This window comes from Taudactylus pleione, unplaced genomic scaffold, assembly GCF_031769625.1.
Source record: "Taudactylus pleione unplaced genomic scaffold, aTauple2 ptg000845l, whole genome shotgun sequence".
NCBI classification, from domain to species: domain Eukaryota; kingdom Metazoa; phylum Chordata; class Amphibia; order Anura; family Myobatrachidae; genus Taudactylus; species Taudactylus pleione.
Genome location: NW_028285247.1, coordinates 4,505,132 through 4,528,600, shown reverse-complemented (window position 1 = coordinate 4,528,600; position 23,469 = coordinate 4,505,132). Strand labels below are relative to the sequence as shown.

The window sequence follows — 23,469 nt, the reverse complement described above, 5'->3', positions numbered from 1 at the left end:
TATTTTTACCCCACACATTATTTTAAGTATAGTTATATGTGGTCCTTCCCAGGCATTCTTGTGTACTGCTATTACTCAGACAGCTGCAATTATATGTAACAAAAGAAGGAAATTATAGACTTTCATTGGAAGCCTTAGTGGTCTGTGGTTATACTGATATACATATGACGCTTTCAGCTATTATTTGGTTGAGAAGGGAATACATGGTCTTACAATACAATCTAGGTGACAGTTTATCATCTAAATTTATCTTGCTTTTTATAATAGACCTTATTGACTTCAAATACTTTGGACAGTTACCTGGAAAGAGTTAATATATGGAACTTACAGTTTATTTTTATGCCTGGATACACTTCTACTCCATGCAGCATTTGAGCTAAATCATAATTTTTTTTTATCTTTCTCCTTCATCCACTATGGGACAGTGGAGCTCAAGACAGTGGGATATAGACACTGGTAAAGTAGAGCCTGGCACTTTAATTTAGAAGTATGACCGGTTCCTCTCTCTCTATGCCCCATCTGCCCCAGTTCTAGAAATGTGTCTGAGAGAGCTGGTGCAAGTCTTACGGCTTTTTATTAATTTTATTTTAACTTATTTTTATCAAGATGACAGGCAGACTGCTTACTGTGTCAGTCTGCCTGCTATGTGGGAGCCGCCGCGAAGGGAACTGACACGGCTACTGCAGCCTGTGTCCGGGGTCCCTGACGGGGGGGCTCTACACTGTGAGTCATCAAACTCCTGCGGGTACCCGCCACAGTTTAAACCTATAGAAATGATCCCTGAAAGTATAGTCTTGGACCCGCGACAGTTGACAGAAACTAGTGTTCGGGTCCCCTGCTTGCCCCCCACCCCCCTGCCCAGCATCCCGGCCGCAGCAGTCTGTAAGTATAAATACCACTCCCAACAGGAATGGCGGGGAAAACGCTGGGCTTAGTGACAATGCGGCGGTGACCCGCCCGCCTGGCCATCCGCAGTTGTCACTAGCACCGGGGCGCGCAATACTTAGAATGTAGCGCAGCATCAAGTGGGAAGAGGCAAAATTATCCTCCAGTTCCTTAGGGGCTGTGAGTTAGATTCTCACTCCCGCCTGTGTCCATAGTTATTATAAAGCACACTCCTGCACAGATATGACAAGTACCGCGTTAAGGGGGCAGAGCTTGAGACATCTGCGGCCATAGCTTCTCACTAAAGGAGCGTCCTACTCACTCAGAGCGGCGCCATATTGCTGGTCAGTACAGCACCTGGCCTTGCTTCGAGCTCAGCGCTGCCAGCCTGCAGTTTTGTACATCAGGGTCCATAGGGCTCCACAGGAGACCTTGGGGTATAGGCACGGCTGAGTCATCCGGGCACCACGCAGTTAAATTTTTTTTGTCCCAGGATGCACTTGGTCCTCCCCTATACCCCGCCCCCAGGTCAGAGGCACGTCAGTTCGTTAGGTGCCCAGCCGGAGTCGGGTCACTGGAAACGCAGCGGGATTCTTTGTTGATTCTTCAGAGTGGACAGGCCAGCGGACGTCTGCGCTGCCGCTCTATCATCCTGCCAGCGCCGAGACGCCCAGTACTGATCCTGGATTCTCAGCAGGGGCAGCGGGGTCTTGGCTAGCAGGGACCCCGCGGGACCCCTGGACTGCGGCCGAGCTGCACGGGGACCAAGTAAGCGGCAGGCCACCGCGTGTGGTGACCCGCTGGGGGTGCAGTCCTTTCCCCCGGGGATTGGGGACCCCTCGGGGATGACGGCAGTTGGAGCCAGGCCCTATAACCCTTTCCACTAAACCACCAGGGACACATGCAGGATGTTTTTTTCAGCATCCGGGGGGTTAATTGCTGGCCAGGGGAGGCAGCCTTCCCTGTCTAACAGCTGGCTCCTTCCCGCTGCACAGTGCGGGGACCTTTCCATGTCTAACAGCTGGCTCCTCCCCGCTGCACAGTGCGGGGACCTTTCCACAGTGGTCTGGCTCAGCTGCAGCAGCACTTCTCCTACAAGGTTTGGTGGACAGCAGAGGAGTCTGCCCTGCCAATCAACATCAGGGCCTGACAGCAAGCCGGACTGATACTTCACGGTAAGCCCGTGCAAGTTCAGTCAGACAGTGCCGCGACTGTGGCTTACTTCTAGGAGGAATTCGAATTCAGGTGGCAATGATAGAGGTGTCACGCATTCTGACATGGGCGGAAGGTTATCTCCCAGCCATATTGGCGGTGTTCATTCCAGGAGTTCTCTATTGGTAAGTGGACTTTCCTCAGCCGTCCCGGGGAATGGTCTCTTCTCCAAGAGGTGTTTCAGCTCCTGGTGGACGGTGGGGCCTTCCGGACGTGGACCTCTTGGCCTCCTGACACAACCACAGGCTGCCAGTGTACGGGTGCAGACCAAGAGATGCCTAGGCGATCTTGGTAGACGCTCTGTTGGTACGGTGGACCTTCCAGTTTGTGTGCCTGTTCCCTCCGGTCTCCCTTCTTCCTCGTGTAATTGAGAAATTCGAACTAGAAGGGGGCGCTGTCCTGCTGGTGGCACCAGTGTGGCCCAGGAGTCATTGGTACTCAGATCTGCGGAGTCTCTACCTCGACTCTCCATTGCTGCTGCCTCGACGTCCGTACCTGTTGTCTCAGGTCCTTGCATTTACCCGGATCTGGGTCGTCTGTCCTTGATGGCGTGGCTCTTGAGACATCCTTTCTAAGGTCAAAAGGTTTTTTTTTTTTTTTTCCGACTCTGTGGTAAACACTGCTCAGAGCAAGTAAACCAGCCTCTGCCGGGTTTTGCCACAAGGTGTGGCATACCTACTTTCAAAGGTGTCGTCTCAGAGGTTACGACCCCCAGGTGTTTAGAATATCCAGAGTTTTGGCTTTCCTGCTGGCGGGTTTGGCTATTGGTTTCCGCCTTGCCTTGCTAAAGGTGCACGTCTCTGCTCTGTCGGTGTGGTTTCAGCACAGGATTGCTCCTCTTCCTGATGTCCGTTCTTTCCTACAAGGTGCCCTTCGCAGTCAGCCTCCCTTTGTCCCTCCTGTGGCACCTTGGGTTTTGGCTGCGGTCTTTAGGGTCCTGTGGGTCCCTCCATTTGAGCCCATGGACTCAGTGGCTCTCAAATGGCTTACAGAAAAGACTATTTTTCTTCTGGCTATAGCTTCCGCCAGAAGGATGTCAGATTTGGGGGCTCTCTCTTGTCGCCCTCCGTTTCTGATTTTTCATCAGGACAGGGAGTTGCTTCGGATTCGCCCTGGGTTCCTTCCTAAGGTGGTGTCTAGTTTCCACATTAATGAGGAAATTGTAGTACTGGCCTTCAACTCTCCAGACCTCTCGGCAGTTGAGGCCTCATTGGATGTGGTACGTGCTCTCAGGATATATGTGGACCGTACCAGTTCCCTTTGGAAGTCAGACTCCTTGGTTGTCCTCTGTGGATTCCACAAGAAGGGCTGGCTAGCCAATAAACTAAACTTTGGCTAGGTGGATTCGTATGACAATCTCTGAGGCTTGCACTCATGAGGGCCTTCCAGTTCCACCCTCTGTGACTGCTCATTCTACTCGGTCTGTGGTTCCTTCGTGGGCAGCTCGCTGTGGTGCTTCGGCCGTTAAGTTTTGTAAGGCGGCCTCGTGGTCTTCCATCCATTCCTTTTGTGAGGTATTATGCATTTGATACCTTCGCCTCTCAGGATGCTTCCATTGTGCGGCGGATTCTCCTCTCTGCACAGGAGCGTCCCCACCCTTAAAGGGACTGCTTTGGGACATCCCCAAGGTCTCCTGTGGAGCCCTATGGACCCTGATGTAGAAAATAAGAGATATGGTAAGAACTTACCTTTTGTTCTCTCTTTCTACTAAGTCCATAGGGTCCACAGGACTCCCGCCCTGACACATCTGTGCTTCAGTTGGGCTTCGCTCAGGTTGCCAGTTTTCAGTCTCCGTCTCTGTGAGAATGTGATTCCTGTGTGTTCCAGACTTTCTTCTCTCATTTTTATCCTCCTTTGGCTTGTTACGAACTGACGTGCCTGTGGCCTGGGGGCGGGGTATAGGGGAGGACCAAATGCTTCCTGGGAGAAAAAAAATAAACCTTGTGGTGCCCGGATGAAACGGCTATGCCTTATACCCCAATGTCTTCTGTGGACCCTATGGACTTTGTAGAAAGAGAGATAACAAAGGTAAGTTCCTTGAGGTGGTAGGGGAGCTTCACATATTGTTATATACTGCTCCTCCTCTATTACTCTGTCTCTCTCAATTCTGTGTGGACTTTAAGCTGCAGTTGTTTACTTTGACCTTGGGTGTTTGCCTCATTGGTTACTCTGCTGTTTGTCTGCCTGTTAGTCTGTGTGTGTGTGTGTGTGTGTGTGTGTGTACGTGTGTGTGTACGTTTACACAACTATGGCAGCAGATAAAAGTATGTCTCAGAAGCCATTTGCATGCTCTAAATGCAAAAAGAAGTTTGCGAATGCCCGCTCAGAGGTTTTCTCCTTGTGTGATGTCTGCGAGTCGTAGAGATCAGTTTTGGCTGGGGGCCAACCTAACCAGAGTGTTACTCCGTCCTGGATAACCTCGCTGGCAGGGGTTATGTCCGATTTGACCTCTGAGATAGCTGCCTCTCGTAGGGAACAAGAAGCTGCTAGGGACGGTTCCAGTATTCGAACTCTTCTTCCTTAGCTAACGAACCTGCGTGGGCTCAGGAGTTAGCCCGTTCTGTGGAAAGTTTAGTCCAAATAATAGGCTAATCATCTAAGCCTACAGACAGTCAGCCTTCTAAGAAGAGGGCTCTTCCGGCTATTCTTCAGTCGAGGAAGAGTCGGATGTGGATCACTCTTCTCAGGAAGAGGAGGGTGAAATGTTGGAGGAATCAGACGGCACGATTTCTCACAGGAACCCGAAATAGCCGCACATGGTATTGAAGCACTTATCCTGGCAGTTCGTGAGGTACTTCATATTTCGGATTTGGAGAGTCCTGAATCGATAGATTCTTCTTTGTTCGGTAAGAAATAAAAGTCTGCTGTTACCTTTCCTACTTCTCTCCAATTAGATGAGCAGTTGGAGGCAGCCTGGAAGCACCCGGACAAATAGTTTCAGCTGCCCATGCGTTTTCTCTCCCTTTATCCCTTTCCCAAAAATTTTCCGCAGTGCTTTACAGAGCATATTTTGGCCATTCACATCAGTCCCTGGCCCAGTGGAGCTTACATTCTAAATTCCCTACCACGTGTACACACACACACATACAAGGGTTCATTTTTGGTGGGAGACAATTAACCTACCAGTGTATTTTTGGAGTGTCGGAGGAAACCGGAGTACCCGGAAGAAGCCCACTCGAGCACAGGAAGAATATACAAATTCTGCAGTTAGGGCCGTGGTGGTAATCGAACCTACGACCTAAGTCCTGTGAGGCAGTAATGCTAACGATTAGACCGTCCTTTTACCGGAGATATCTTATTTGGCCCAGAGCTGGACGAATGGATTTCTCTGGCCACGGGTGGCAAAAGTACCTTTTTGCCTTCCTCGGCAGCGACCCCGCAGCGCTCCTTAAAGGTCCTTTATTTTGTTCCTTTCGGCCCTCCTCCAGGTTTTAAGGCAGAGCTAAGGGTGCCTCGTCCATAGTTAGAGGTTGATACTCTAGGGAACGACCGGTTTCTAGCTCCCATCGCCCGGACCCTAAGCCGGCAGATAAACCAGTGGCATGACAGGCTTCCTCCCACCTGGGGGATCTCAAGGTGGGTGCCCGCCTTCTGCGGTTCAAGGAGGTTTGGCTTCACACTTGTTCCGACAATTGGAGCCGCAAGCTAGTATCCCGTGGTTACAAGATACTTTGCTTTTCCCCCTCCATAGTGAAAAGCAATTATGCAACCTAATACTTATTGCCATCACCCGACTTGACATCTGTAAATCTGAGCAGTGCTGGAGCCGCTCGTTTGTGGAACACGGAGCTACTGGGCATAGTGTGGATTTACACGTTTGGAAGACTTTTGGTTCTAAACAAACTGCAAGCATTCTAGGAGATCTCCTACCAGGAGGGCATTCGTTTTGGACTCCAGCTTATATGAACTACTCCTTACTGGTAAAAATATATTTGCTCCTTTATATATACAAGTCGTTTAAATCACTGGCAATGGATATACATTTTTATATTATTTGATTCCTGCTTTTATATATTACATGCTAATTGTTTTGAATATTAAAATTGTTACAGATTCTAAAACAGTCTCTATATTATAATTGTATTAGTGCTGTGTACTACTTTTGTGGTGGTTTATTTTTATGTTTATAACATTTAGAGGCTTAACATCCCTCACCATAGCTACTATTTTTAATTTAGTAATTTAATTGTTCAGCGCTTATAGGGATTTTTCGCTTTCCTCATCTAGCATGGCTGGATAGTCAACTTCCAGAAGTCTCAGCTGGTGCCATCACAGCGTCTTCAGTTCCTGGGGATAATTTTGAACACTTCAAAACGGGGGTTCCTCCCACTGGACAAAGCGCAGGCATGGTCAGGGTAACCTCTTCAGATGCACCGTCTAGTGAGGCTATCCCCTCAGGCCCACATTTCTCCAATCTAGTGGCTCCAAACAGACCACTTCGTGGAGGGTTGCCGATTAAGCATCTGGAACAGGATCCTGCTGACTACGGACGCCTGTCTTCGCTGATAAGGAGCAGCGGTCTTGGACAAGCAATTCCAGGGGAGTTGATCTTGCCAGGAAGCTCTCCTGCCAATCAGTGTTCTCGAACTCTGGCCTGGTTACAACCCTCTGTGTGCTGCAGCTCTCCTTCTGCTGGTGTTGCCCGTTCAGGTGCAAACCAACAACACCACGGCCATGGCGTACACCAACCATCTGGGGGGCGTGCAGTCACATGGCAATGTGTGCGTTCAGCTGTATTTTACAGTAGGCAAAAGTCACGTCAAAGCCATCTCCGCCGTCTTCATTTCAGGGGTGGACAACTGGGAAGCAGATTATCTCAGTGGCCAATATCTTCATCCCGGCGAATGGGCCCTGCATCCGGACATATGTAGTTTGGATGGTAAAGCCTTGGCTGGGTGCAGCTTTTCTAAGTGCAGTGTTTTTAAGTGCATAACTAGCGTTAGACCTGCGCTATTTTTATTAGTTAATTCTTCTGCTAATCTTGAATGAATTGACACCGCCTCTCTCCCTATCTACAGGTAACTGAAGTTGACTGTGACTGCAAAGTATTTCACCTCCTGTGCCTCCTTTATTAATTATAATCATAGGTAACTGAAGTTGACTGTGACTGCAAAGTATTTCACCTCCTGTGCCTCCTTTATTAATTATAATCATAGGTAACTGAAGTTGACTGTGACTGCAAAGTATTTCACCTCCTGTGCCTCCTTTATTAATTATAATCATAGGTAACTGAAGTTGACTGTGACTGCAAAGTATTTCACCTCCTGTGCCTCCTTTATTAATTATAATCATAGGTAACTTTCTTATTCTTTACTGAATCCTTATGCTATAGTTTCTAATACCTTATGATTTGAAATAGTTAAATTGTATTAAGGATTCTCTGTCTATTGACTAAATTGAATGCTTGATTTATTTGTAGCCTTAGATGTATGGTATGTGGTCATTGTTGACTTAAGCCATTTTTATTGCTAGCTTTCCCTGGCTGGCCAATTGGGGGTTTTCATTAATTAGTGTCCACACTTGCTTGCATCCCTGTTTAAGTGTCAGTAGTTTGGCTGGTAAAGACTTGGCTGGGTGCAGCTTTTCTAAGTGCATAACTAGCGTTAGACCTGCGCTAAACCAAGGAGAAAAAGGTCCATCAAGCAACAAACCTCAACAATCTAAAGACTCAGACTATAACTGGACTCCCTGTACAATCACGGCAAGAACACTTCTATTGCTATTAATAATGCTGACCTTCTGATTCTCGCTCACAATTCAATGCTTATCGTACTTTTTCCCATTTCAGTTTACATCTATCTACTTTGAAACACTGTCCTTTATCTCAGCTCTCTTGCCTAGCCTCACATCCTCTATCTGCTTACAATCTGCATTATTTTTCATATTCCGCACACATTAGAACCCCACTTTTAATCCTCCCTATAACAATCTTATTAATCTGCATACATGTTGATACACTGTTTTTTTTTGATACATCACTGTTTTTTTCACTTGCATTCCTACAAATCTCTTGCACTCATATCTCATTTACATTTCCAAATTTCATTCCTCTTGTTTACTTATAATCACCATGACAAGGTTTTCGTCAACTCCCTCCTTCACTCAGTCTCTACCTAATCCTCTATTCTGCCCCCTACTTCCACCTTTATCCTTTCCCCCTTATCTCTTCCACCTCCTCCTCCCCTTCTCCCCCCTCCTCTGTCTGCCTACTGTTCACTCCTCACCCATTACTCCACTTTCTTCCTGTTCTACCCCCCCTCTGTCCTACTACCCCACCACCAAACCCTCCTCCTACACTCCTCTCCCTGTCACTTCACCCCACTGCCATCCACATCTCCCTCCCTGCCCAGCTCCTATAGGTTTCCTTTCTAGCTCAGGTGCCCGCACTATCACTAAACTCGCTTCATATCGGTCCCCCAAATTAAGCTTACCTCCACGTTACAGCAACCCGGGTAATCTTATTCACATCTCCTCCACATATGCTATCTCTCTATCCTGTGCCCTCTGGAATGCCAGGTCAGTCTGTAATAAACTGGTCCCCACCCATGACCTTTTTATCTCCAACTCTCTGAATCTTCTAGCCATCACTGAAACTTGGATCTCACCCTCTGACACCACTTCTCCTGCTGCTCTATCCTCTGGGGGCCTCACCTTCTCCCACACCCCCCGGCCTGGGGGTCGCCATGGTGGTGGTGTTGGGGTCCTATCTACCAGTTACTCCTACCAGCTAATACCCTCTGAACCATCCCTTACATTCCCCACATTTGAGGTTCATGCTATACGCCTCTTCCAACCAGTAAACCTCAGAGTAGCTGTCATTTACTGTCCCCCTGGCTCTCCCTCCAAATTCCTTGACAACTTTGCTTCCTGGCTCCCTCACTTTCTCTCCTCAGATCTTCCCTCCATTATCCTAGGTGATTTTAACATTCCTATTGACATTCCCACAGAATCCTCTGCAGCTAAACTCCTTACCCTCACCTCTTCATTTGGTCTCGCCCAATGGACCTCCTCACCCTCCCAAGTGAGTGGGCACTCACTTGACCTGGTCTTTACGCACCGTTGTGATATTTCTGATTACTCCAATTGCCCATTCCCCCTCTCTGACCATCACCTTCTCTCTTTTAACCTATCCCTCTCTCCTTCCCCTCCTCTAACTCCTAAGGCTACCATTACTAAGCGTAATATTGAGGCTATTGACACTGTTGCTTTTTCCTCCCTGCTGGACTCTCTTCTCTCCCCTATCATTTCTCTCTCCTGTCCTGAACAAGCTACTTCCCTGGGCAATTCCTCCCTTGCTTCTGCTCTTGATTCTGTTGCTCCAGCAATAACCACTCACCCTCGCAGATCCACACCACAACCCTGGCATTCCAAATGCACCAGATACCTACAAAAGTGTTCAAGAATTGCAGAGCGTCAGTGGAGAAAGTCACGCTCTAAGGCTGACTTCCTCCATTTCAAATTTATTCTCTCTTCCTACAGTGCTGCCCTGTCTCTCTCCAAACAAACATATTTCAAGAACCTCATCTCCTCCCAGTCCTCAAACCCCCGGCATCTCTTTGCTACTTTCAACTCCCTACTCTGTCCTTCCCCTCCTTGCCTTCCCTCCTCGCTCTCTGCCCTTGACTTTGCCACCTACTTTACATCTAAAATTGACTCCATATGTGAGGACATCATATCCCATCAGACCCTCAGCACTCCTCCTCGCCCTTACCACTCCTCCCCTTCTGTCTCACCAACCCTGACATCCTTCTCCCCTGCTTCTGGAGAGGAAGTCATGGCCCTCATCCGGTCCTCCCCTCCTTCCACCTCCCCTCTTGACCCTATCCCTTCCCGTCTCCTCTCCCACCTGTCTCCTTCTGCCTGTTTCCATCTGGCTCACCTCCTTAATCTCTCCCTATCATCTGGCACTGTCCCTTCTGCATTCAAACATACTCTTGTCTCCCCCATTCTTAAAAAACATACCCTTGATCCTAACATACTTTCCAACTATCGACCCATCTCTCTTCTCCCTTTTGCTTCCAAACTCCTTGAGCGTATTGTCTACAAACGCCTTACCACCTTTCTTTCCTCCCACTCCCTCCTTGACTCATTTCAATCTGGCTTCCGATCTCTCCACTCTACTGAAACTGCCCTCACGAAAGTCAGCAACGACCTCCTTGCTGCCAAAGCCAAGGGCCACTGCTCTCTGCTCATTCTCCTTGACCTCTCTGCTGCATTTGACACTGTAGACCACCCTCTCTCGGTCTACGTGACACTGCCCTCTCCTGGCTTTCCTCCTACCTCTCTGATCATTCCTTCGCTGTGTCCTCTCATGACTCCTCTTCCCCTCCACTTCCACTAACGGTAGGAGTTCCCCAAGGTTCTGTTCTTGGACCTCTCCTTTTCTCCCTATATACATCCTCTTTAGGTGAACTCATTAACTCCTTTGACCTCCAATATCATCTCTATGCAGATGATACTCAAATTTACCTTTCCACCCCTGAGCTCCTTACCCGTATCTCAAACTGTCTCTCTGCTGTCTCTTCGTGGATGTCCCAGCGCTTTCTTAAACTTAACATGTCTAAGACTGAGCTGATCATCTTCCCACCCTCTTCCACTACATCACTTTCCACAATTTCATTATCTATTGATGGCACAACTATCTCCTCTAGCCTCAAAGTGCGCTGTCTTGGAGTTATCTTAGACTCCTCCCTCTCCTTTAAACCGCACATTCAGCACCTCTCGCAGTCCTGCCGTTTTCACCTAAAAAATATCTCCAGGATTAGACCCTTCCTCACCCAGGATGCCACTAAAACCCTCATCCACTCACTGGTCATATCCAGATTGGACTACTGTAACCTTCTCCTAGCTGGCCTCCCAGTCTCTCACCTCTCTCCACTACAATCTGTTCTTAATGCTGCTGCTCGGCTCATCTTCCTCTCCAGGCGTTCTACATCTGCTTCCCCTCTCCTTCAAGCCCTACACTGGCTCCCCTTCCCCTTCAGATGCCAATTCAAGGTTCTTACATTCGCCTACAAAGCCCTCACCAAAGCCTCTCCCGCATACATTTCTGACCTTCTCTCCCTTCACACTCCCGCCCGCCCACTTCACTCAACTAATGCATGCCGCCTCTCTTGCCAACTGATTACTTCCTCCCACTCCCGCATCCGAGATTTTGCCCGTGCTGCTCCCTACCTTTGGAATGCCCTCCCTCTCCCCATCAGACTCTCCACCTCTCTACAAATCTTCAAACGTGCTCTCAAGACCCACTACTTCATCAAGGCCTTCCAACACTCATCCTAACCCACCTCATGCTCTTTCCTTCCTATCTTCCCCTTCTGTGTCACGTCTGTCTGTCTGCCCCTCCCCTTAGAATGTAAGCTCTCATGAGCAGGGACCTCTTCCCTCATGTGCTTCTCTTTACATTTTCTTCTACTCTCTACTTCCCATAGGGCACCTAACATGTGACTGCCAACTCCCGGCAGCTTATTGTGAGTGCTTTAATCACTCTTTCAGCAATGTATATAAGTTGTGTCCTTGTCCTGCACTGTAATGTACTGTAAGTTACTTGTTTCTTGTTCACCTATTAGTTCTATGTACTATGTAAGGCGCTGCGGAACACTTGTGGCGCCATATAAATAAAGGATAATAATAATAATTATCCATCAGTAGCTCCGTTGTTGGGGCAGGCCACAAATTGACCTCATGGCCTCCAGGTATAGTCGTCAGTTGCCTCTTTACTGCTCCAGAATCCGGGATCCAGCGGTTGTCTGGGCAGACACCATAGCGGTCCTGTGGCCATACAACCTAGTGTTTCTGCTCTTTCCTCTCCGACCACGTGTGCTCAAGTGTGTCAAGCCCGAATCCGCGATGTGGTGCGCGCCCTCTATATCTATGTTGCCGGTACAACGGGTTTGTGCAAGTGTGATGCTCTTTTTGTACTCTATGATGTGGCCTTCATCTAAATAGACATTGGCGAGATGGATCCATCTGGCTATTCGTCAGGCATACGTTGCCAATGCTAGGCCAACGCCTGTGTCCATCTTGATGCATTCTAAGCGCTCTGTGGTTACTTCTTGGGCTGCACTCAAGGGAACTTCTGTATCTCAGCTTTGCTGTGCTGTTTACGTGGACTTCTGTGCACACGTTTAAGTTTTACAGGTTTGATACTTTTGCAGCTTTGAGTCAAGTTTTGTCCGCAAGGTGTTGCAGGTTGCTCAGCACTCTGCCACCCGAGAAGGAAACTTTGCGAAGTCCCCAGTGTCTTGAGCTCCAGTGCCCCCTAGTGGATGAAGGAGAAAACAGGATTTTGGTACTTACCGCTAAATCCATTTCTCCAATTCCACAGGGAACACTGGACGCCCTCACAGCGGTGCTTACCTGCTTAATTTTTCCAGTTTCTAATTGTGTACTAGTTGTGAGGCGGCTATGTCTGCGTTGTTTGGTTGTGTTACTGCCTGTGTTTTACTGCAGTGGCTTCTTCTATTTTTCTCCTATCGGTCTTGTTCCTTTCTGTGGCGTTCTCCCTCTCCTTTTCTTCCTGTCTGTTCTCTGTCTCCTCTCCGGCTCAGTTACTTAACTGGGGCATAGAGGGAAAGTAGCCAGTCACACTTCTAAATTAATTGAAGTGCCAGGCTCTACTCTACCACCAACTATACCCCAGTGTCTTGAGCTCCAGCATCCCCTGTGAATTGGAGAAATGGATTTACCGTTAAGTACCAAAATCCTGTTTTTATTTTATTTTTGGTATTTGAAAACTAAATGGTAAGGAATTAATAGCATTGTAAAGTTGCCATCACCATTGGTGTGTGTGTGTCCTTAGACGCTGCTTCTCTTTCTGTACAGGAAATTGTTGTAGGAAGCAATATGGACAAAATCTACATTGTAATGAACTATGTAGAACACGATCTAAAGAGTCTTATGGAGACCATGAAGCAGCCTTTCCTACCAGGTGAGTGCAGTCTTTCATGTGTATTTAGTTTATCCATAATTATGTTTATTTTCTTTGGATTGCTTTTTACAATTTTTCATTTTTAGACAAATGCGAAGTAAAAATAATGTTGCCATGTGACCATCCTTTAACATAAAGCATCTTAATTCGTTTATGATGATTAATATTATTTTATTATTTCAAATGTATCATTAGACATATTTGTTATTTTTCTGTTCCTCTTTATTTTAATTAATACCTTTTATAGAATTGGGCATTACTCCCGCTATTGTTACCCATGACAAGGATTAGCCAATGACTAAAAGATTGGTATTTTAAAACCTTGTGTACCTGAAAGCCGTTTGTCATCTTTAAAGCACTGTAGTTACAATTGATCGTTGGAAGGTCAATGTACACATTAAAATAAACCTGCTTCTGAATTGAGAATGACAAAGATTATGAAGGCTGTGTTCTTAATACTTTTTTAAAAACCTGTTTACATTGACCATCCAATTTACATCTTGCGGGATAAATTCAGCATTTAAAGAATGCGCATGAGGTCCAAAGCAGGTAATAGATGCATCCAGAATAAAACACTGTTACCACAGTATAGCACCTGCTAATACATAGCTGTAGCCAGTCTTGTTCTCTCTTATGTTAACTTGGTAGTGCTCCCACTCAGCACTAAGGTTCCATATTTTAGCAGTGATATCATTGTAAGGCTGTCTGTTACAGGTTTGGCACAATTCTAAATTTCTCTGAAATAAAATACAATGCTTTAACCCAATCTTCATTTTTATTATTATATATAATCATTCCCAGTTTTTAGTTTCAATGTTTCTTTTTGTTCCATTCATCCAGGCATCTGTTTGTGATTAGTACAGAAACAGAAAACAATCTATTTCTAACAGACTGAATTTTTAGCACAGTACAAAGTAAGAAATGATTTGTAGGCGGATCCTGTTTTCAACCATTTAATCTCTTTCCAGGAGAGGTAAAAACACTGATGATTCAGCTGCTACGTGGTGTCCGTCACCTTCATGATAACTGGATTCTTCATAGAGATCTCAAGACTTCCAATTTACTGCTCAGTCATGCTGGTATATTGAAGGTAAGGACTCCGGGGCTGTACAGAGAACTCAGTTATAATCACTTACAGCCAGTAGATTACAGCACAGTTCTTGTTTTCCCAAAGGTAGAGTGAGTTACATGTTACAAACTGTCGAGTGACTGCCAGGAACCTGCAATGTGTGGGGTGGTAGGTCAGTAATTGGGTTAAAGGGTACTTAGACAATAGAGAAATATTATAGTTTTAAGGCTTATCTTATTTATTGTAATTTGCTCTGCAAATGGAAACTCATTCATTCGTAAAAGAAAATAATCAAATTGTGCAACTTACCTTTCAAAAGTAGCTGAAGGTTCGCACTTTGTCTACCAATGATTTTAGTCTTTGTGTATTTGTATTTATTGATTGCTATGTTATTTAGATAACTTGTGCACAGGTGTTCCTTAATTTGGAAATCACTGGGCCTGTGAGTTAGAGAACAATAGGAACAAGCCTTTACTTGTTCTGGGCTGGATTCTAGTAAAATAATGGATGTCCTACACGAGCCAATGAAGGTTTCCTGAGAGGCCACAACTGGCCCTCGGGCCACCAGTTAGCTAGCTCTGTCAGTTTATCTACTCATCCCACTAGTATTTACGTGGTCGTTACTGATGATGACTATCCTCCTTTCAGGTTGGAGACTTTGGTTTGGCACGTGAATATGGTTCTCCTCTAAAACCTTATACCCCCATAGTGGTCACCTTGTGGTATCGAGCACCGGAGCTTCTACTTGGCGCTAAGGTACATGCACTTCCAAGACTTAAATTGATGTTTACTTGCACTGTTTTTGTAACTACATTGGTCACCCTTTCTTATTCCACATCCATTGTTTTATTTACACAGGAATATTCCACAGCCATAGACATGTGGTCAGTGGGGTGTATATTTGGTGAACTGCTGACCCAGAAACCTCTATTCCCAGGAAAATCTGAGATTGACCAGATCAATAAAATATTTAAGGTAACATTAACTTTTATTATATTTATTAATAATAATAATAATGTGTTTTTCCATTTACAAAAGAAAAGTAATTTTAATGATATTCTGTGGTCACCGTATAAAAGTCAGACGTTTTTTATTAAGCCTTTCTGTTTTTTGTGTTCTTGTTCCTTTAGTAGTGTGGGGGTATGTCCTATTTGCTCTGGTTCAGGCTTTAGATTGCCTTTAGCTGATCAATCAATATGATATATGTAATGTTTATATCATTCTCAGCAAAACATTCTGCAGCTTTTAGCACTGCCCAAGTCCGTTCTTTAGCTTTACAATATAACTTTATATAAGATGTTTCACAGCGCTTTATGAAGAGCTATTGACATCCTGCAATGCGCTCATTTCCCACTGCATGGTGTATAACTCCACAGCTGTAGGTGATGGGGGGAACCCCGACTCTGTGGGAGGGTGTATACTCAGTTGAGAAGAGCATCTCCTGAATGCTTTTTGTAGGGGTGAGCAGGCTTTTGGCTGAGTCCCATTTGTAACACATTTCATTGTCTCCAGGATCTGGGAACACCAAGTGAAAAGATCTGGCCTGGATACAATGAGCTTCCAGCAATAAAGAAAATGACCTTTACTGAATATCCTTACAACAACCTCCGAAAGAGATTCGGAGCTCTCCTTTCGGACCAAGGATTTGACCTCATGAATAAGTATGTATAGGATGTTTGTCTTTTAATAAGGTTTCTGTACACTGGAGATTATCCCAATTTTTTATGGAGATATCTGACTAAAAGTTTACACATTTATGGTTTGTTGTCAACCACCTGGTAAATGTCCATTCTGTATTTCCTTCAGATTCCTGACTTACTGCCCTGCAAAAAGAATTAATTCAGAAGATGGCTTAAAGCATGAATACTTCCGTGAGACCCCCCTGCCTATAGACCCATCTATGTTCCCCACCTGGCCAGCAAAAAGTGAACAGCAGAGGGTGAAACGTGGCACAAGCCCTCGTCCACCAGAGGGGGGTCTCGGTTACAAAGAGCTGGTGAGCATAACTTTGCGTCTACAAGTTTAGCCTTGCCGAACTAGTGGTGCATCTAGTTTTTGCGATGACCATAGTTTTCCTATTGAAAGTAAAATGGTGAGCAGTTCAAAGCTTAGTGCAGTCATGAGAGCTGTACAAATGTTACCATTCAAAAAATGCTTTAGGGCGCAATGAGTAAAAATAAACCCTAAAAGGGTCAATCCTGAAGGAAACCTTCTCAATCAGGGTGATTAAGCCAATGTTCTGTAACAAGGGAAAGTAAGACCAATGTCCTTATGAAACGCCTGTGGCGAACTTGTTGTTCTTCTCTCTGGATTAAACATTCCATTGTCATAAATTGGGGACAAGCTGACTGTATCCTGTTGTCCACCCTTCTGGGTACAAGAATTACTCAGCAGTTGCCTCCCTGTTGATACACAGATTCTCTACCCAAAAATTAATACCCAACGCGTTTTGTCTATGAGGACTTCATCAGGGGTACAAATTTTGAATTATGATGTAATTGATCCAAACAAGGTAAAGTGTAATAAAATCGAATAGGACTAGGCATATAGGACCTCATTCAGAGTTGGTCGAAGCGACCTCACGGTCGTACGCCACCGATGTTCGCTATACTGCGCATGCGTAAAGTTCGCAATGCGCGTGCGCAAACTAGCCACTACGATCAGAAATTTCTCTCTCCTTGAACACAGCCAGATCGGTAGTTTGAGTGACAGAATGAGGTGTTTGTGGGTGGTAACAGGGGAAGGTGCTTGAAAACGGGGGAGTGGAGATCCGAACGCAGGCGTGCCTAATTATGCGAACAGCGTTTTATGGGAGTGCATACGGTTTATGGGAGTGCATAATTAACAAAGTAGCGTCATGGCACATGTGACATGGGAGGTTTTTACACTGACGTGATCGTAGAGCTTAAGAGCGGGTATGGTCAACCTTAAGCTCTACGACCAGTTCCGATGGTCTTGATTAATCCTTATATGCCCGGAGATGACGTGTAGGGGGCGTATTCTTTTGTCTTCCGGCCGCTTCCTCCCCTTGGTCGGCCAGCTACCGATCCGAACTTAGGGACGCAACTTGCGAGGGAATCATTTGCATATCCGGCCCCTTTTCAAGTACGACTGTGCGGCCGCTTCGACCGACTCTGAATGAGGTCCATAGTGTCAATCAACAGCTTTCAGGACCATAGCCTGTTACCAATGTAATCCTCCTTGATAAAGGACCCTGAGCGATCTGAAATGCGTTGGAGTGAGCAGGGAGCAAGAACGGGACCAAGCAATTGTAATAGAAGCATCGGTAATTAAAATCATTGGCGTCTGACGTCATTACAAGGCGAAACGGCTCTACACGCCAGACCTTCGGTGAAGTTAGCTGCAACATACTATCTAAAGAATAAACATCCCCTTATCCACAATGAAGGGTAGGGTCCTATAGGGTCAGCTATAGCAATACTCTTAAAGCACCTTGAAGGACCTTTTTTTCATGGAAAGCCATACCGGATGCCAAATCGCCCCAAATAACTCATACAAATCTATCTAAAAAGGTCTATAAACATTTCTGTTTAATGTTTTTATTAAAAAAAATTATGCTTTCTATTTATTCGTTTTTACATTTTTACTTTCAGTTGTAGTTGAAGAGTTTTTGTGGACATTGGAAAACACGCCAGAACAGAATTAAAACCAGATGTTTAAGCCAGACATTATTTTCTACAGGGAGAAACATAATTGGGGTTTGCAATTAAAATCTTAACTTTAGTCCCTCAGTTACATCACTGTTTGTCTTTGTTATTGGAATCTGATGTACAGATTATACATGTAAACCTACTTAATAGTGCATATTAATGTGTGGGAATAGCCTGCTGTAAGGCATTGATACAAGCAATGCTGATTAACCACATTTAACTATCGTTGCAAAAGGTCATATTTTCAAATAGAATGTTTGTGTTTAGTCTATTGTCTCATGTATTCCTCTACTTGCTCACTATGTCACCCATAGCTTACTACATGTATTAGTTGTATGCTATCACATGACTTCTTCCTCATTTTGTATAATGTTTCACAGATAATTAGTAAAGTCTATGTAGCAGTGACCATTCATTGCTTTATACTGCTGGACAGCTCAATAAACTTACATAAATTTCTATTTACATAGCTATTTTCACAGAAACAATTACTAAAATGACTGTTTAATGTTGCACATATTCACTTTGGCCTCTCATTATAGTATTTACATATATGTTTCATTTTCTTTTTAGGGGGATGATGATCTAAAAGAGACTGGGTTTCACCTGACCACCACCAACCAGGGAGCATCTGCAGCCGGACCGGGTTTCAGCCTCAAGTTTTAAATCTTCCAATAAGAAAATGACTTTTATTTTCTCACTTTTGGAGAATTTGTGGTTGTTTAAACTCTCAAACCCAACATACTGTAAAAGACACATCTACCAACCAATGATGAAAAGAATGTTCAATTCGAAAGCAGGACCTTGAGACATAAGCGAGGACTGGAGTCTTTGACTTATTTATTTTTCACTCTTGTATATTTGTAGAATTAAAATGCAATTTTTAATTGTTTAAATTACTTTTCACATTTCTTTTCATTCATCTTGGATGGTTTATGCTTCATATTATGTTTTTACACCTGTTTGAGGAGGGTTAGTGCACCAGTCCCAGACAGCATTTTAAACTTTACAGTAGTATAGTAAAGCATAGATAAGTTCTTGAGAAGTGTTCTGGTCTTATGAGTGGCAGAGACTTGCCCTATGCTGTGGTGAGTAACTGAAAACAGGCCTGGATGTTACCAGGGCAGTTTTGCAATGTGATCAAAAGTATATCTGCACCAGGAAGCCACATATAGAGAAAGATAATTGAAAAACTAGCATACTAGTTGCCAAACTGTTTCTGCCCATTCACACCAATAGCCTCCATAGGTGCGTATATGGGACCTTCTTTACCATGAGATTCTAAATATCAGGTCGGCTTGCAAAACTATTGGGGTGTAGGTGGGACCTGGAGGACCAGACAACAACAGCAAAGCTTTTCAATCCAGGATTCTCCGGTCCTTCCCCCTATACCTCCCCCCCCCACACCCCCCACAGCCTGAGGGCACTTCAGTTTCATTGGTGTCCAGCAAGGAGCTGGACCACCATTATAACAGGGGGCTGCATTAAGCAGCCCAAGCTTTTATTTTATGATTTAATTTATTTCTTCTTTTTTTTTTTTTTTTTTTTTTTTACTATAACAGGTGAGCAGCACCAGACTGTCCTCCGGACATCTGTGCTGCCACCCCTCCGAGGCGCTGTGACTCCAAGCCTGTGCTAGGTACTCCTGGCTGTGCTCCGAGAGGGACTAGCTAGCAGGCTCCTCAGACCCCAGACTGCAGCCTGGAATTCAGGGGACAGGTAAGGCGGAACCCTGTTCGCTGGGACCCACATTGTGCGCAGTCTTTCCTCCAGTCTCAGGAGACAGACCGGAGGCGCTGATGTGGACACTTGGTGCGCCCATGACTCCACTAGACCACGGGGCATATAAGATACTGGCGAAGGGCATATGTAAGGAGGCCAGGGGACCCGGTGGTTAATGTCAGCAAGGGGAGAAGGTGCTCTCCCTGTAGCTCCTCCCCCAGTCCAGGGCGCCATTCCACTGTGGTCTTGGTGTTCCCTGGGCTGCTCCTCCCCCCCCTCTCCCCCCCCCCCCCAGAGAGGCGCGGCACCAAGCAGATCTCCTGGAAACCTGGGTCCAGTCACCCTGTATACCTGTCACATGGGCCACGTCATACCGCGCTACATCCTACCAGCCTCTGTGGTCTGTGTAGTTGATTTTAGTGCCCATTGTAAACATGCAATGTTTTTCTGAGTTTGTATGTGACTTTCTATACTGTACAGCCTATACCTTTCCCTTTATTTTACCATACCCTGACATACTAATGTATAGCATTGTACCGCACATTTCTCAAATACTTGTGAGTGCTATCACATACTTTCTAACATGGTTGCACACTACACTGTGCCATATTATCCAGTGTGTTCACTGCCCTGTATCATACTGAGTATTTTGTTATTCTTGTGGCTATGGCTGGCAGAGGAAAGAATAACAAGCAGCCTGATGCTGCTCCTCCTACTCTGGTGTCTTGTAAGTCCAGCTCTGCGTGTTTCGCTACAGATGACCTCATTCAGGATGGTCTCTGTATTGTTACACAGCCCCAAGCCCATCTCTCCCACAGGACCCAACCTGGGCTGCCATTTCACAAATGCTGGCTAAACTTATGGACCAAGTAGCAGTCCCCGTGGTAGCTCCCCCTATGGGATGGCCACAGCAGGTACTTCCTGCAAATCATTTGCCTCACACATGAGTATAGACGTACTGTCTACCCCAGTACAGAGTTTAGTTAATGCCTCTACGGTTTTTCAGCAAATGTTTCTAAAATAAAAGCCTTTACCTACTAAACGTACTATGATATCTTCCAAGTCCACACAGTCATCTGATTCTGAGATATCTGGGGAGGCAGAAGATGCAGATCATTCTCACTCTGTCTCAGGAGAAGAGAAGCCACCCTCTAAACTAAATATACCTGCTCTTCTGAGAGCTGTTAACACTATTCTACAAATAGATGAGGAGGAACCCGCTCCTAAGAAAAAACATGCACTTTTTAAAAGACAAAAGGTTGTTTTACCAGAGCTTCCTCACTCCGGCCCTGATTCAGAGCCGGACGCTCTGACAGCGCTCGCTCTGAATCAGGGCCGTCCCTTCTCCTTTTTGGAGCGGCCTCCTGGCCACTCGCATAGCTGATGGTCCCCAGTCAAGGCAGTGTTACCAATCAACATCCTGGAACTTAGAGCCATCTACAGAGCTCTCTCTCTGGCTCAGAATATTCTGAAAAACAGGCCAGTACAAGTACAGTCCGACAATGCCACGGCTGTGGCCTACCTCAATCACCAAGGGGGCCCTCGAAGTCAGTCAGCAATGACAGAAGTGTCCCGCTTTTCTCACATGGGCTGAACGCAATCTCCCAGCCATCTCCGCAGTGTTCATCCCGGGGATTCTCAATTGGGAAACGGATTTCCTCAGCCGTCACAACGTGCATCCAGGAGAATGGTCTCTACATCCAGAAGTCTTTCAGCTTCTAGTGGAAAAATGGGGTCTTCCGGAAGTGGATCTCATGGCCTCAAGACACAACAACAAACTTCCAATTTATAGAGCCAGAACACATGACCCAGATGTGGCCTTCATAGATGCCTTGTCGGTGAAATGGAACTTCCATTTGGCATATCTCTTCCCTCCAATATCCCTACTTCCTCAAGTGCTTCGAAAGTTCAGACAGGAGGGGGACACAGTCCTGTTCATAGCTCCAACTTAGCCCAGACATCATTGGTACTCCGATCTTCAAAGGCTCTCTCCATAGATATTCCTCTTCAACTTCCTCTAGGAGTAGACCTGTTGTCTCAGGGTCCCTGTCTACTTCTGGACCTAGCCCATCTGTCTTTAACGGCTTGGCTCTTGAGACTTCCCTCCTAATGGCTAAGGGTTTCTCCAGCTCTGTGGTCAAGACCATGCACAGAGCACGTAAACTGGCCGCAGCCCAACTTTACTACAGAATATGGCATACATATTTGCTATGGTGAGCTCCAAGAAACTATGACCCGCAAGTCTTGAAGGTTTCTCGAATTCTTGCCTTTAAGCTGGACTGGATCTGGGCCTCCGCCTAGCATCTCTGAAAGTGCAGGTCTCTGCTTTGTCTATCTGGTTTCAGCGCAGAATTGCTACTATACTGGATGTTCACATCCTCATGCAAGGTGTTTTACGTATAAAACCTCCCTTTGTCCCTCCTGTGGCTCCATGGGATTTGTCAGTGGTGTTCCAAGCACTTAAGGAACCTCCATTCGAACCCCTGGAATCAGTGGATGTCAAGTGGCTCACTGTGAAGACTGTTTCTTCTGGCTATAGCATCTGCCCATAGGGTATCTGATTTAGGGGCGCTTCATGTCGTTCCCCCTTTTAAATATTTAATCAGGACAGGGCTGTTCTTCGTTCACGCCCAGGTTTCCTTCCTAAGGTGGTTTCACGCTTCCACCTGAATGAGGTAATTGTGGTTCTGGCATTTAATTGACCAGACCTCTCGGCTGGTGAGGCCTCGTTGGATGTGGTCCGTGCTGTGGAGATCTACGTGGACCGCACTACTTCAATCAGGAAACCGGACTCCCTCTTTGTCCTATATGGATTCCACAAGAAGGGATGGCGAGCTAACAGTCAGTCATGCAAAGCCATGTGGCCAGAGTCTATCTCACAGGCCTTCCTGAGCCGGCTTCAGTATCTGCTCATTCTACTCGCTCTCTGGGTCCCTCGTGGGCATCCCGGAGAGGCGCCTCAGCTGAACAGCTATGCAAGGCAGCTACCTGGTCTTCTGTCCACACCTTTCTTTTTTTTATGCCTTTGATACATTTGCCTCTCAGGATGCTTCCTTCGAGCGTAGGGTTCTCCTATAAGCTCAGGAGCGTTCCCGCCCTTGAACAGCTGCTTTGGGACATCCGCAATGTCTCCATGTAGAGCCCTATGGACCCTGAAGAAGAAAAGGAGAGTTATGGTAAAGCTTACCTTGGTTAACTCTTTCTTCGAAGTCCATAGGGTCCACAGGGCACCTGCCCTGACGCTCCTAGCTTCTATGGGTTTCTTCTCCTGGTTTCCTTATCTGTGTGAGTGTGATTCCTCAGTGTACCAGTCTTCCTTCTCTCCTATCCTGCTCTTGTCTTGGGCTTGTTAACAAAACTGAAGTCCTCTCAGGCTGAGGGCATCGTATAGGGGGAAGAACCGGAGCATCCTGGGATTGAAAAGCTTTCCTGTTGATGTCCAGTCCTCCAGGGCCCACCTACACCCTATTGTCTAACTGTGGACCCTATGGACTTTGAAGAAAGAGGGTTAACAAAGGTAAGTTTTTTACCATAACTCTCCCTTTCTCTATTTTAATGAGTCTTGCTTCACATCATTAAAGGAGATTTTTGTCCTTACCTATAAAATCCTTTTCTTGGCCTATATTGGGGACACAGGGATCACGCTGGTTATAGGTGGTGAGCTGGAGTCTGGGCACCATATGGTTAATTTCTTTTTTTCCAGCAGTAGAAGCTCACTCCCCCCCCCCATATGCCCCGCCCCAAGCACTAGAAGACCAGTTAAGTTAAGACCAAGGAATGGGGAAGAGTACAGAGAAAGAATACCGGCATACACAACATCGACGAGAAGTGGAACTGGTAACCATTTGGGAAAACCCCACAAGCCAGGTGCGTCAGGGAGGGTGCCCAGTGTCCCCCATGGAGTCTGGTGATTTTACAGGTAAGAACAAAGATCCCCTTTTCTTTTTTCTATATGGGTGACAGGGCACACGCTGGGACAT

General features: G+C 46.0%; 1 protein-coding gene across 6 annotated transcripts in view; it reads left to right on the top strand.

Moving 5' to 3' along the window:
- The window catches only part of LOC148474417 (cyclin-dependent kinase 11B-like), a 61,839-nt gene extending 43,176 nt beyond the window's left edge, over positions 1-18,663 (top strand). For all 6 annotated transcript variants that reach the window (XM_088458653.1, XM_088458654.1, XM_088458655.1 and 3 more), the window contains 7 exons: positions 12,922-13,027; positions 13,996-14,117; positions 14,745-14,852; positions 14,955-15,071; positions 15,609-15,757; positions 15,903-16,092; positions 18,341-18,663. In XM_088458653.1, the coding sequence (XP_088314779.1) occupies positions 12,922-13,027; positions 13,996-14,117; positions 14,745-14,852; positions 14,955-15,071; positions 15,609-15,757; positions 15,903-16,092; positions 18,341-18,433 (885 nt within the window). In that variant the 3' untranslated portion in view covers positions 18,434-18,663. The remainder of the gene's footprint in view (positions 1-12,921; positions 13,028-13,995; positions 14,118-14,744; positions 14,853-14,954; positions 15,072-15,608; positions 15,758-15,902; positions 16,093-18,340) is intronic.
- The last annotated feature ends 4,806 nt before the right edge of the window (positions 18,664-23,469 follow it).